This window comes from Anopheles aquasalis, chromosome 2 (genome assembly GCF_943734665.1).
Source record: "Anopheles aquasalis chromosome 2, idAnoAquaMG_Q_19, whole genome shotgun sequence".
Lineage (NCBI taxonomy): Eukaryota > Metazoa > Arthropoda > Insecta > Diptera > Culicidae > Anopheles > Anopheles aquasalis.
In genome coordinates, this window is record NC_064877.1 from 2435001 (window position 1) to 2447500 (window position 12500).

The window sequence follows — 12500 nt, forward strand, 5'->3', positions numbered from 1 at the left end:
CCTTCCGGTCACTGGTCAGCGCTGCTTGTCGGCCATTTTGCAACAACGTGGACAGCATTTTGATGCGATACCAAACGCACAACTCACCAACGATGAACCAGATCAAAAATATGGTGTACGGGAGATTGGCGATGTTCATGAGCACAATCAGCAGGATCAGGGTGCCGTAGTTGAAGATCATGCCACCGAAGATGATGCCGGTTGCGTTGAGGCAAATCGTCCCCAACAGTAATTCAATAGTCCAAACGATCACCCAATAGTTCATCTCTTCGTTGTGCAAACGAAAGTCCAGCTTTTGCAAAATGCTATCGAACCGTTGCAATCCGAACGACACTTTCCATACACGATGGCGCTGGGAAAACATGTGCGACAGCTTAATGATAGCTCCCCAGGATGAGATACGGAGTATGGCCGGCAAGCCACTGTCCAGCAGGGGCGAATTGGTTTTCATCGTCGACGGAATGACGATGAGCGAAGTCGTCAGCACGACAATCTCTAGCAAGAAGAAGCTGAGAAACATGACCCAAAACGGTATAGTCGATTGTTTCGGGCAACAGATGCGTTCCCAGAACATCATGTTATCTCTCCACATGGTCGGTTTCATTGAAGCCTTTAGGCTCTGCGCGCAAGCACTCCATACACCCATTTTCACACTTCACGGACAAACGACAAGTGATGATAGACCTAAGGTCAACCTTGCAGGTGTGACCAGGGCCAGCTTCTGATTCATTATTGATGAGATGCGTGTCGATGGATCATCACCAGCACGCCCATCAGTTGGGATCAAGATAAGGCAAAAGGATACAGCGCGTTCGAATATCGATATCGTTTATTACTTGTACACGCTGCTGTTGCTGCTGCTGTGGGAGCTACATCGATAAACGGCGTCTACCCTGGCGGATAGGTTCCGGTTTCATCAGTTGCACATTCTAACAAATCTTCGCACCATGAGCCACCCCCGTCCGGTACGAACGGAAACAAAAGGATAGCATTTACTTTGATCTGGCAGCCAACGCACTCAGGTCAGCAATGCACTTGTTCAAGTTTTCCTTCTCCTGATCGGGCGTGATCGATTTGACCACATTGTTCACGATCCAGTCAACCATGTGCTTCTGCGAGATGCGACGGTCCACGTTCTGGCGTTCGACCTGGTAATCCAGACGCTTCTTCACCTCACGGTAAGCGTTCATGGCACGCTCGCGGTACGCGGCTTCCAGCTGCAGCGCCACATTTTCCTTCTTTGCCTGCATCAGCATCGTCTGGCCCTCGGCGCGCCACTGCTCCTTCTTCTCATCCTCGATGGCCTGCGTCAACTGCAGGATGTTGCTCTCGCGGCTTTCCTTCCATTCGTCTTCGATTTTCTACAACGGAACGGAAGACGTAAGAACCGATGGACCGGATGACCGCATCAGGGGCTACTTACGTCGACCTCCTTATCGAGGTAGGCGCCCAAAGCCGGACCGAACTTCTTGACGGCAAACACAACCATGATGGCTAGCGAGAGACCGTTGTAGTATTCGTGCTCCATGACGTAGATTTCCTTGGAGCAGAGATAGGTCAGCATACCGGCGCCGAAGACGTACGGTCCCGTGACGCCAGTTTTGTTGTAGAAGAAGGTGAACCACTCCTCCGGCAGGAATCCGAGACGAACTTTGCCACCCTGCTCCGGGCGCTGCGGACGGTTCGCAGTCTGGCTGGCAGCACCACGAGCCAGGACGAGTGCGGCAGGCTGCTTGGCCGCTGTAAAGTCAAGAAGAACATTTCAATCCACCTGCGGACAAGAAGAGATCCTTCCAGGGGTTCCTTGTTGCACAATCCTCCTCCACCTCCTGCTCCTCCCACATCTTTCCCTCGCTGTTTTCCGCAGATTTCCGCGGCTTTTGACAGATTTGGCGATTACATAAACGCGGTGCTGGCCGCGGATGCCCACAGAAAACCGTTCCACGAATCTAGAAGGCTGCCGCTAATCGTTCGTTTGCTTACCTGACAAAAGCACCGCCCGGGAAAGCATTTTCGTTCGCTTTAGGAAAATCCGAGACGAGCCGTGCGAAAATCGAAGAACTTTTTCAGAATCGGTCGCCGAAGATGGAGATGGAGGATTTTGGTCGTCCTGTGACGTTTGCTTTGACAGCACCTCCCCCCGTTAACACCCGGATCATAAAAGTGGCCACAGGCGGAGGGAAAGAGACAGAAGAACCGGGATCGGAAAAATTGAAAAATGCTGGCTGTGAAAATACCTCCTTTTTGGGAAATTAACTAGATAAAACGCACTGCAGATAGGTTTGTTTCATAAAATTAATTTGAGTGGAAAAGGTGGGAAACTACAAAGACCAGTAAGCGACTTATAAGCATCCATCTCACCCGTTACTCCGCTAGAATTGCTGCCCCAAACAAAACTCCAAACAAAAAACAGGAAGTCCTCGGAAGTTCTGAACGAGATTTTTTAAAATTCTAGACCCTAGCATGTGCTAATACTCCCTAAACGGCATTTAGTAAGAGGTCCTTATTTATTCAAAATTGTTGCGAGTGGATCTTTAGAACCCGAGACTGGATGTTTGCGTGACCGAAATCCCACAAGTGCTTCTGCGATCCAAAAGGGTTCGATCTGCTATTCGGTTCCTTCGTCCTTGAATCTGCTGTCCCATCATGGGTTTATGTTCGTCCTGCTTCGGGGGATCGTCGGAAGAAGAACTGATCTCACCGGATATTGTAAGTAAATGTAGAGGTCCTATTAGCTGGGAACTTTCACCGGAGAAATCTGTTCCGGTTTACGCAGGAAACACGAAGGCAACAGCAGCGTGAGGCCGCTGAACGTCGCAGAATCGAACAGGAATCTCGCGGAATCAAAGATCTGGACAAGGTGCGTCGGCAGCAGCAACGGGCCCAGGATCTGGAAAGGCGCGAACAAGAAGCGGCCCGAATGGGCAACCAGCCCACCCTCAAGGTAGGCCCCGGATTGGATCCGTTGTTTTAATTCCTTTTGCATCGTTAACGCTTCGGCTTTTTCTCTTGTGCAATTTCCAGTGGCAGCAAGATTGAAGGACGACTTGTTGGCTCCTCAAAATGCGTGTGAATTCAAGCGAATCATTTTCTTCATTATGTTATGTTTGTCTATTATGTGTTTGTTAGTTTGTGTTCTGTAATAAATGAAAATCTTTTCAAATTCGTTTCGTCTCCGGGCCCTGCCCCCCGGTTTTACTGATAAGCCACCCACCCCCTTCCCCTTGGTTAACACGAGTGCGTGCGTGTTTGTCACCCCCGAGCTCACCCCCTCGCACTCCACCCACAAGCGAGTTGTCAAAAGACGAGATCTTTTTTGTTGGTCGCGGCTGTCGTCAGTGCGGTTTTTGTGCGAGGTGGTCCGACGAGCGCCAGACGACCGTGAAGAAATCTGTGCAGAAGTGCGTTCGAGGGAAAAGTGTCGTCCACGATACCGTGATTGCCGCGAATTATTCCGTGGACCTCTATTTGCTCTAGTGTGTCCCCGGTGCTGTGCAATTCGAACAGAACCCAATTTCACCGTCATCGTCCCCCCCCCCCCCCCCCAAACAGATCGTTCCTCTCGGTGCCGGGCGTGATTCGGTTGAGCGGAGAAGAAGCGCCACCAGGGTCGCGATTATAAAATGCTGAATATTCCAAGCGAAAAGGTAAGCTTTGATAAGATAAGCGATCGCTCTCATGATGAGCCCCATTATTGTTTTGCGAGTTTACGGGGGAATGATAGTAGGCGCGATGAGGCGCACACTAGCTATACTGATGACCTTGGCCGACCTTGGGATACTACTTCAGTACAGTACGGATCGGGCAACGGATCGTACGACGGTAGTAATAAATATGATATCAGTTTTCTCCGTTTTGTAATTGGCCATTTATAACACCTACGCGGGTAAATGTTATGGCCCCGGAGCCATCGCCGGAGGGGCTTGTGGACCGACTAGATCCACCAGGCTGGTTTATGTAACGTTTTATACTTCAGGAAGCATCTCAAGTTTGTTTGATTTCTGTTCAAACATTCTGCTGGATTGCCATTGCCGGGAGCGCCGGCCGTGGAGGACAGGCGAAAGACACGCTGGTCATATTTACAAACAAGAGGGTCCACGGTTCTACAACTATTCTACAACTGCACCATTCAGAATGATAGCCCAGGACGGAGGGTGGCCTGCAACGTACGAGGAGCCCACATGTTTGGGAGAGGGTTTTGATTAGTTGCACAGCCGTTTCGTTGGCTAACAGGCCCGATGATGTGTTATCATCCTACCCGTGGCAAGTGGCACTCGTCGTCGTCGTCGTCGTCGTCATCGTCGCCGCCGCCGTTGTCGTCGTATCATCATCATGTCGTGTATGAGATTTGGCTTTGGCGCTTACTGGAAGTACACACTGTCCCGTACGCGCCAGTTCCGTTCCAACTAAGGGCCAGACCGGTACGGCTGGCGCACGAACCCGGCCAGACCCGCACGACCACCGAACCCCGCGATATACGACATCCAGCGACCACGTTCCAGTAGTGATCCACACGACCACGTTCTTTTGTCTACCTGCGTGTCGCGCCTGTTTCGCTTAAGTGGCCGTTATTAACGGCACAGAAGGCAGAAGACCGGAAAAAGCATAAGCCCTAATTGACCCCCGGGAATTGTCGCTCGCACCGAAGCAGGGAGTCCACCAGCATGACCGGCGCCATCGATTTACTGCTGAGCGTGAGTATCGGTGACGATCGCGAGGAGCTGTCTCGTGGATCGCGATTGAACCCCCACCCTAACGAGCGATGCGGCCAAATTTGCAAAGAATCGCATCGTGTGACCTTTAAGCTAGTCCCGAGGTTGCCAGCGTGCGATTGTGCGATCTGCGGTGTCCACGGCGTGCGTCGTGTGAAGAACAAATGAAAGTCACACCCCTTGGGAGATGGCGTCTGGCGTCCTGTCGTCAGATAAGACTCAGCCACTCGGATCCCTCTACCGTGCGCCCTTCCTAATCTTAAAAAAGCATGGAAAAAACGCTTACGCATTATCTCGAACCTTTATTACTGTGGCCAGCGAATGAGCGAGAGGCAGTTTTCAACATATGGTTTTCGAATATCGGATTTCTGCTGAACCTCCACATGGCTCCAATATTCGGCTAGGAGGTTGAGAAGGAGGAGAAGTTTATCAGCCCCCAAACATTCCGATTGTCGTAATCGGATCTTCGATTTAATCGGAACCGAAAACGATTCCATTAATGATGGTTTACTACTTTTTTCTTTCGTTGTCCTTGCCAAGGCGGATAGACACGTAGTAGATTATGGAGCGCATGCCGGGGCACGTGAGACTACGAGAGATAACGCAGCTTGGTAGTGTGGACAACGTGCTGAAATATTTGCAAAATCATCCTCTTGATAGTGCACCTTAGTGCTTTGCGGCGTTGCGTCGACATATTTTGTTCTTAATCGCTCCACAAGTTCTCGTAAAATCGTCAAACGACACAAATTCCGTCGATGGAATGGGCAAACCATTTGAAACCGCAGCCTACTAATTTGAAAGGGAGACCACCATTCAAATTCGCCATCAGTCCCTTGGCAACCATTAATCATCGGTTTTTGACGAGACAGAATGAAAAATAGTTACGTTCTTAAAACCGGATACGGAATCTAGAAATGTAGGTTTTGTTTCATTACAGTAATCCATCATTTTTTTTGGGTTAAACCTGTTCTAGTTAGGCACTAGAACTCTTCGATTCTTGTTGTGCTAGGTTAAGAACGGCACCGAACAGTAGAACCTTCGATAGCATTCTACATTTCATTCTGCATTAAGTAGCCAGCCAGATCAAGTGAGATCATACACGGAGTAGGGGATGTTGGTTGGTTGGTTGTCGATAAAAGTTTAAATAAGACCGCAACCCCCCACTATCAGCTCAGTTCGCTTAGAGATCTTGCGTTGGTTCCACGCGTTGGCTGTTCTGTTCCATTCTATTCGGCTTCCGGCGAGCATAACGTCGTGAACGCGGATGCTGGAGAATCTTTAGCTGTGGGAGAACACAGACTAGAACCACCGCGAACGCGTAAAGCAGCGAGAACGCCGTTTGTGATGTTGGTGGGACTTCAGAGCTCGTGCGTCGTGCTAGACACCAAGGCGGACGGCATAGTCAATGGAGGGAAGACGCATTTTAAAATGCTCAATTCGTGCTCCGGTGGTACCGGTGAGGTGGCGGTGGCAGTGGCAGAGGAGGTGCGTTGCGTTTGTGATTGCCCGGCATAGATGAGATTGAATGATGGGAAACATATCTGTTTATCGTTGCGTAATAGCGCGAAGGTCGTTTGTCCGCTGCATTACCCCCTGCACCTGACCTTTTTTTTTCGAAGGTTTCGAGTCCGTGAAATAAGAGAACAAGTTGCGAGCGCGCGCGCGGTTCCATTGCCACTCGGGCAGCATCGACGGTTCAGCTATCAACGACTTCAATCTGGACCTGGACGACTGCTGACTGGCGCCATGTCGTAGAGTCACCCAAAGTGGACAGAATATCCCCGCGGCAACGACTGACGGCAATGACTAGCGCGCTAGAAGTTAATAACGTTTCACGTACCCAAACCGGATACTTTGGAGTTCAATGAGCTTAGATGACATTCTAAATTAGCCTTGTCGAAGGCCATGACGCTGCGTGGCCATAATGATGACCTAGAGATAATGAATAGATTCGGTGGGGTATGGGGTTTATGCGATCGTTACAAGTTTACCAGTTCCGAGTGGCGCAGTTATTGGCTGAATTTAAATACGAATTCGACTATTCAAGGTTCTGCTTTTCTTTTGTTTGGTACGTTTTACAGGTACGTGGCCACCAACGTGTCCCATCGGATACGAAGGAGTTCCACGAGGCTACCAAACGCGATGCCTTGATGCGGCTGAAGAAGGATCTGGACAACTTGCTGGAGACGGTAGAGGACTCGAAGCGTACGATCGTGCAGAAGGAAATGTGCGGCTTTGAGGCGTTGTACCATCGGTTCCTGCAAGAGGATGGCCCCTCGGTGGAGTGGGATCGCATTGATAAGCTGCCCGAGGACGCGGTGAAGGACTATTCCACGATGAAGTGTCCCCAGGAAACGCACATTCGTGACATGCTGGAGAAGCTGGTGGTGGTCAAGCTGAACGGTGGTCTCGGTACATCGATGGGTTGCCACGGTCCGAAGAGTGTCATCCCTGTGCGCAACGATTTGACATTCCTCGATCTCACCGTCCAGCAGATTGAACATTTGAACAAAACCTATAACGCCAACGTTCCGCTCGTGCTGATGAACTCATTCAACACGGACGAAGACACGGAGAAAGTTATCCGCAAGTACAAGGGCTTTCAGGTGCAGATCTATACGTTCAACCAAAGCTGCTACCCGCGCATCAGTCGCGATTCATTGTTACCGATCGCGAAGGACTTTTCCATCGAAAACGACATTGAAGCGTGAGTTTCATCATTTCAGGCGATCGCAAACTGTCGACGCTGATGCATCATTGTTTTTTTTTGCAGATGGTACCCTCCTGGTCACGGTGATTTCTACCAATCGTTCCAGAACTCGGGATTGCTACGGAAATTCATTGAAGAAGGGCGCGAGTACTGCTTCCTGTCCAACATTGACAATCTGGGAGCGACGGTTGATATTAAAATCTTGAACCGTCTCATCGGTGACGATCGGCAGGGCGACAAACCGATCGAGTTTGTCATGGAGGTAACGGACAAGACCCGGGCCGACGTAAAAGGTGGTACGCTGATCCACTACGAGAACAAACTGCGGTTGCTGGAAATCGCCCAGGTACCCAAGGAGCACGTGGATGACTTCAAGTCGGTGAAAACGTTCAAATTTTTCAACACCAACAACATCTGGGCGCGCCTAGAATCGATCGAGCGTGTGCTGAACGCGAAAACCATGAACATGGAAATCATCGTGAACAACAAGACGCTCGACAATGGAATGCGCGTGATCCAGCTGGAGACGGCCGTCGGAGCGGCGATGAAGTGCTTCGATGGTGGCATTGGCATCAATGTGCCCCGGTCGCGCTTTTTGCCCGTGAAGAAAACCTCCGATCTGCTGCTGGTCATGTCCAACCTGTACAGTCTGAAGTACGGTTCGCTGGTGATGTCGCCACAGCGTATGTTCCCGACGACTCCGCTCGTGAAGCTGGGTGATAATCATTTCAGCAAGGTGAAAGAGTTCCTTAGCCGGTTTGCCAATATTCCGGATTTGATTGAGCTCGACCATTTGACCGTTTCCGGGGACGTGACGTTCGGACGGGGTGTCTCGTTGCGTGGCACGGTCATCATCATCGCCAACCATGGAGACCGAATTGATATTCCTGCCGGGGCCATTCTAGAGAACAAAATCGTATCCGGTAACATGCGCATTCTGGATCACTAAGCACAACACGAGCTTGTCGGCCAAGATACTCGCAAAGCGAACGTGCAGTGGGGATGAGAGTGATAGCAAAGGCGTAGCTGGGAAAGTTCCACAAGACGGATGTGAAGCTCTCGTGTTTTGAATTGTTTTGTTAAGATTATTGAGTGTAGGTAACGTGTGTGCTGGTTCGATCACTTCATCGTAGCCCTAGAGTGGTTTTATTTTAGTTTATGGTTTCGATGCGCACAGCAGGATAAGCAATGATGATATTTTAAAAGAAAAGGTAGAAATTTGCAATACGGCATATCGTTACAAGTTGTGAATAATAAAATAAAGATATGGGTGAAATCTAACGACTGGAAACTCGAGTCAATCTTGTTCCCTAGTGCTTCTAATTTTTCCTAATTCCAACATAACGGCCCTGTTTTAAAAAGATGATATTTTTGTTGTTATTCCAAAGGCGTTTAGAGCGTTTTGAGTTGAGACGACAGCTGTCAAGTGGGATGTTTACAAAACTCCCCCTTTCCTCCCACCCACACCCACCCGCTCGTGTTTTTTTATGCTGCCCAACACCGGTTTTGTGGTCCTGCCGCTCGCAAATGATCTAGCTGGCACCAATCCCCCCCTCGATTCCAGGCGATCCCCGATAGGCCACGGTGCGGAGTGTGTGCTCGCAGTAATTGGTGCCAGTTGATAGTGTCCGGAATCCCCCACCAGTTTCCCCAGCGCCGGTAATCATCGATCGATCATGAGTGGAGAGCCAGAAAAATCCGTGAAAAAACAGAAAACAGTAAGTACTACAAACCCCCACCCGTCTTTCTTTCCTACCCCCTTTATTCATTCAACACTTAGTAGAACGGAGAAAGCGGTGCATGACGAGTACCCAATGATCGAGAACAAGTCTTGGAGAACCCCCCATCTATGACCTACTTTCGTCCGAAGATGATCATGATTCCAGGCACCAGTTAATTGTGCTAACACGTGATCGAGCCACTATTTAACCCCGAACATTCCGTGCGCGGTCTGTTTCGGACATCAGCATATTGAAATTGAATGCAGAAGCATATGGTACGCACCAGCCAGCCGGTCAGATAAGCGCGGTCTAATCATCATGATGACGAACAAAAGGTTCTGTGAGGTCCCCTGTCCCCGAAGACAGGGCTCTTTTGTTTGAATTGGCAAGATAGCCGTATCATAGCAGCAATACAAGGGTTTCGGTCAGCAATTATGCCGAATGGAGAAACGCAAGAAACACTTGATAATGGAGCCGGTCGTATGGTCGAGCTCGAGCACAAGTGAACCACGGTTCTAGAGCCTTAACCGGTTTGCGGTTTACTTTATTACGCGTATCGGCTCGTACACGAAGACGTTAGAAGAAATTGCATGAAGTAGCATAATCACAACACCACTGCGAACGTTGCACGCTCATTACGCTGCTCAGTAATCGTAAAAGTACAAGCGGCAGCACTTTACCGGGCCTGTTCGCGAATACGGAAATGCTGGCGTAGGCAGCTCCACGGGCCTCATAGGTAATGCTCCTTGTGGTAAAGGCTGGGGCGGTGGCGCCACACAATCACGCGACAAACGATCGCTGCCGGTGGTGGATGGATTCGATAAATAGGCCTTACATTCATCATCAGCAGTTCAGTCGCCTGTGTGGCCCTGCCGTGTGCTACGTTTCCATAACGTGTTTTTATCAGTGACCGAGGAATTCAGTGTCGCAAGTTTTCAAAACATTTGACCATATTTTCCGAATCACATCGGCGTGGAATCGGCGTGAAAACCGAGCATCCCCTCCGATTGATAACAACACCGACAATCTGTGGGGGAAAGTGCCTTCGTTCGATTTGTTGTGCGCGTCGGATGCGGCGCAAACTTTCTCCCTCCCTGTCTCTCTCTCTCTCTGGGCTCTGGCCAACGTTTCGAGTCACGGGCGCCCACAGTAAGTTCGCGGCAGTTGTGCGCTAAGCAACCATTTGGTGGCCCGTTGGACTTTTCACAGCCTCCTCATCGACAGCCTACTATTGTGCGTTTGAAAGACACACGTTTCATTGTTTGCTAGCGTTACTGTAACGTCGATTGTGTGGTTCAAAACTTCTCGGTTGCAGCAAAGTGCGTCAGCAAATTCATCAACAGCACCATGTTTGTGAAACGTAGGAAGGTGGCCAACTTCAACAATAACTCGTTTCTGGGCAATTCAAACTATGAACCCAACCGCAACCTCATAAATGGTGCACACGTGCTGCCGGAGAAGGTATTCCGCTGTGGAAAGCACAAGGATTGCACCGGAAATGTATCGGAAGAGGTAAGCCAGCGGTCCTGTAACGAAACCCGGCAAATTTGTCTCAGAGGAACATTGTAAACTTTCACTCCGTATGCAAATGAAAGGAGAGATTTCCACTTGAACCCCCTCCCTCCGCTCGTTATGATTTGCTGACGATCCTTTGGGAAGGGAATGGACGAAATGTTAAAAGTCATCTTCGGGATCAAAGCACCTCGCGTCGGTCATCAACCACGCGATCGCAGTGGTGTGTTTTGGGGGAGGGTTGCGTTGGCTTTGAAGCTTTGGTTGAGGCTGGGATTACGGCATAGTTGTTGTGGCCACGGGAAGGTGTGCCATCATGGGCCGTGCGGTTATGCGCTCAAACAAGGGATCAACCCGGTGAGGTTGGTTATGTAAAACATCATCGATGGTCAATGAACCTCTTTCTTTCGCGTCTCTCTTCCCTCTTCCCCTTTCTGTCTCCTGGAAACCCCCGGTGGGCTGTGATCATGATGCAGGATAAACGGAGACAGTATTTCAAAGAAGAAAACTAGTTGCAGTTTATGGATACTATCTCTTCTCGGCAGCTGTTTAAGCATTGTAGGCACCTTGTGTCTACAAAGAGCTCATTTCTAACTAGAAGATCTGGAATGCGCACACGTTTGGGGTGGGGGTGTGCGAAATGATTTGTAGCGCAGACGTGTTGTAGTGACGATGGAGCAAACGTTTAGCACTTATCTCAACGGAGCTTAATGCAGCTTGGAAGATACGAGTGCAGCCGTGTATTTAAAAGTCGGCACACAAGGAAGTCGCTCGTTAATCGTAGTGTGCCTTTGAGGGTAGCGCGATCATCATCATCATCATCAGCGTCACGATCAGCGCAGTTAGAGAACATGGAGCCAGAAGTGGAGGAGGTCTGCGTAGATAATGAGCGGCGATCGGGCAATTGTGTCTAACATTTCTCTTGATTCTCTGCGTCTCTTTCCCTTTTTATCCAGTGCCTACAGGTGGCGACGAATGTGACGGAGCAGAAGCACAACGTGTCGCGTGAGGTTCGCGGACAGAACCTGGGGCTATGTCGTGGTTTCCGTGGCTGTACGATATGGTTGACGGGTCTGAGCGGTGCCGGAAAGACCTCGATCGCGTTCGAGCTGGAAGCGTACCTCGTCTCGAAGGGTATTCCAGCGTACGGGCTGGATGGGGACAACATTCGTACGGGGCTGAACAAGAACCTGGGCTTCTCGCAGGTCGATCGCGAGGAGAACATACGCCGCGTGGCCGAGGTGGCGAAACTGTTCGCCGACAGTGGCGTCGTGTCGATCTGCAGCTTCGTTTCACCGTTTGCCGAGGATCGCGAGATGGCGCGCAAGATTCATAAGGATATGGATTTGAAGTTTTTCGAAATCTACATCGACACACCGCTGGAAGTTTGCGAAACGCGTGACGTGAAGGGACTGTACAAGAAGGCACGCCAGGGCGTCATCCAGGGGTTTACCGGTGTCACGCAGGCTTACGAAGCACCCGAGGCGCCCGATCTGCGTGTCAGCACCGAAGGACTAACGGTGCGCGAATCGACACTCCAGCTGATCAAGCTGCTCGAGGATGAAGCGATCATACCAAAGTTTCTCAAGGAAGATGCCCCCCTACCGGAGCTGTTCGTGTCGGACGCACTGAAAGCGGCCCTCGAGACGGAAGCCAAAACGTTACCTTCGCTGACGATAGGCACGGTAGAGCTCCAGTGGTTGCAGATTCTGGCCGAAGGGTGGGCCTACCCGCTGAAGGGTTTCATGCGTGAGCAAGAGTATCTGCAGGCGTTGCACTTTAACTGTTTGCTCAGTGACGATGAGACGCTGCGTGTCAATCAGTCCGTACCGATAGTGCTGTCTG

General features: G+C 50.3%; 5 protein-coding genes across 8 annotated transcripts in view; 3 read left to right on the plus strand and 2 right to left on the minus strand.

The window, feature by feature from the left end:
* The window catches only part of LOC126571865 (uncharacterized), a 1295-nt gene extending 703 nt beyond the window's left edge, over positions 1-592 (minus strand). Inside the window, exon 1 of the mRNA XM_050230708.1 lies at positions 1-592. This exon is cut by the window's left edge and continues 350 nt beyond it. Coding sequence (XP_050086665.1) covers positions 1-592 — 592 coding nt within the window.
* A 219-nt stretch (positions 593-811) lies between these two features.
* LOC126572097 (ATP synthase subunit b, mitochondrial) lies at positions 812-2145 on the minus strand. Its single transcript, XM_050231146.1, has 3 exons — positions 1984-2145; positions 1424-1740; positions 812-1361 (listed from the first exon to the last, which is right to left on the minus strand). The coding sequence occupies exons 1-3, from the start codon at positions 2009-2011 to the stop codon at positions 993-995; spliced, it is 714 nt and encodes a 237-aa protein (XP_050087103.1). The 5' UTR covers positions 2012-2145; the 3' UTR covers positions 812-992.
* A 363-nt stretch (positions 2146-2508) lies between these two features.
* On the plus strand, positions 2509-3165 carry LOC126572099 (small VCP/p97-interacting protein). Its single transcript, XM_050231149.1, has 3 exons — positions 2509-2709; positions 2777-2944; positions 3025-3165. The coding sequence occupies exons 1-3, from the start codon at positions 2647-2649 to the stop codon at positions 3037-3039; spliced, it is 246 nt and encodes an 81-aa protein (XP_050087106.1). The 5' UTR covers positions 2509-2646; the 3' UTR covers positions 3040-3165.
* Positions 3166-3313: 148 nt separating this feature from the next.
* LOC126572081 (UTP--glucose-1-phosphate uridylyltransferase) lies at positions 3314-8703 on the plus strand. Of its 2 annotated transcripts, none has more exons than XM_050231120.1 (3): positions 3314-3647; positions 6794-7419; positions 7486-8703. In XM_050231120.1, exons 1-3 carry the CDS (start codon positions 3624-3626, stop codon positions 8369-8371), a joined length of 1536 nt encoding a protein of 511 aa, XP_050087077.1. In that variant the 5' UTR covers positions 3314-3623; the 3' UTR covers positions 8372-8703. The 2 variants fall into 2 exon arrangements, with proteins under 2 accessions (XP_050087077.1, XP_050087076.1); XM_050231119.1 differs by lacking the exon at positions 3314-3647 and adding an exon at positions 4374-4694.
* Positions 8704-8922: 219 nt separating this feature from the next.
* The window catches only part of LOC126572075 (bifunctional 3'-phosphoadenosine 5'-phosphosulfate synthase 1), a 4866-nt gene continuing 1288 nt past the window's right edge, over positions 8923-12500 (plus strand). Inside the window, exons 1-2 of one of the 3 annotated variants that reach the window (XM_050231111.1) lie at positions 8923-9140; positions 11612-12500. The exon at positions 11612-12500 is cut by the window's right edge and continues 594 nt beyond it. In XM_050231111.1, the coding sequence (XP_050087068.1) occupies positions 9099-9140; positions 11612-12500 (931 nt within the window). In that variant the 5' untranslated portion in view covers positions 8923-9098. Of the gene's footprint in view, positions 9141-10017; positions 10656-11443; positions 11528-11611 lie in introns of those variants that run through there. The other 2 variants (XM_050231110.1, XM_050231112.1) reach the window with 2 other exon arrangements.

Coding starts and splice junctions, on each gene's coding strand:
- LOC126572099 (XM_050231149.1), top strand. CDS start 2,647: ATGGGTTTATGTTCGTCCTGCTTCGGGGGATCGTCGGAAGAAGAACTG. Junction 2,710..2,776: donor AACTGATCTCACCGGATATT/GTAAGTAAATGT, acceptor CGGTTTACGCAG/GAAACACGAAGGCAACAGCA.
- LOC126572081 (XM_050231119.1), top strand. CDS start 4,665: ATGACCGGCGCCATCGATTTACTGCTGAGC. Junction 4,695..6,793: donor CCATCGATTTACTGCTGAGC/GTGAGTATCGGT, acceptor TACGTTTTACAG/GTACGTGGCCACCAACGTGT. Junction 7,420..7,485: donor ATCGAAAACGACATTGAAGC/GTGAGTTTCATC, acceptor TTTTTTTTGCAG/ATGGTACCCTCCTGGTCACG.
- LOC126572097 (XM_050231146.1), bottom strand. CDS start 2,011: ATGCTTTCCCGGGCGGTGCTTTTGTCAG. Junction 1,741..1,983: donor CCGGGCGGTGCTTTTGTCAG/GTAAGCAAACGA, acceptor TTGACTTTACAG/CGGCCAAGCAGCCTGCCGCA. Junction 1,362..1,423: donor ACCTCGATAAGGAGGTCGAC/GTAAGTAGCCCC, acceptor GTTCCGTTGTAG/AAAATCGAAGACGAATGGAA.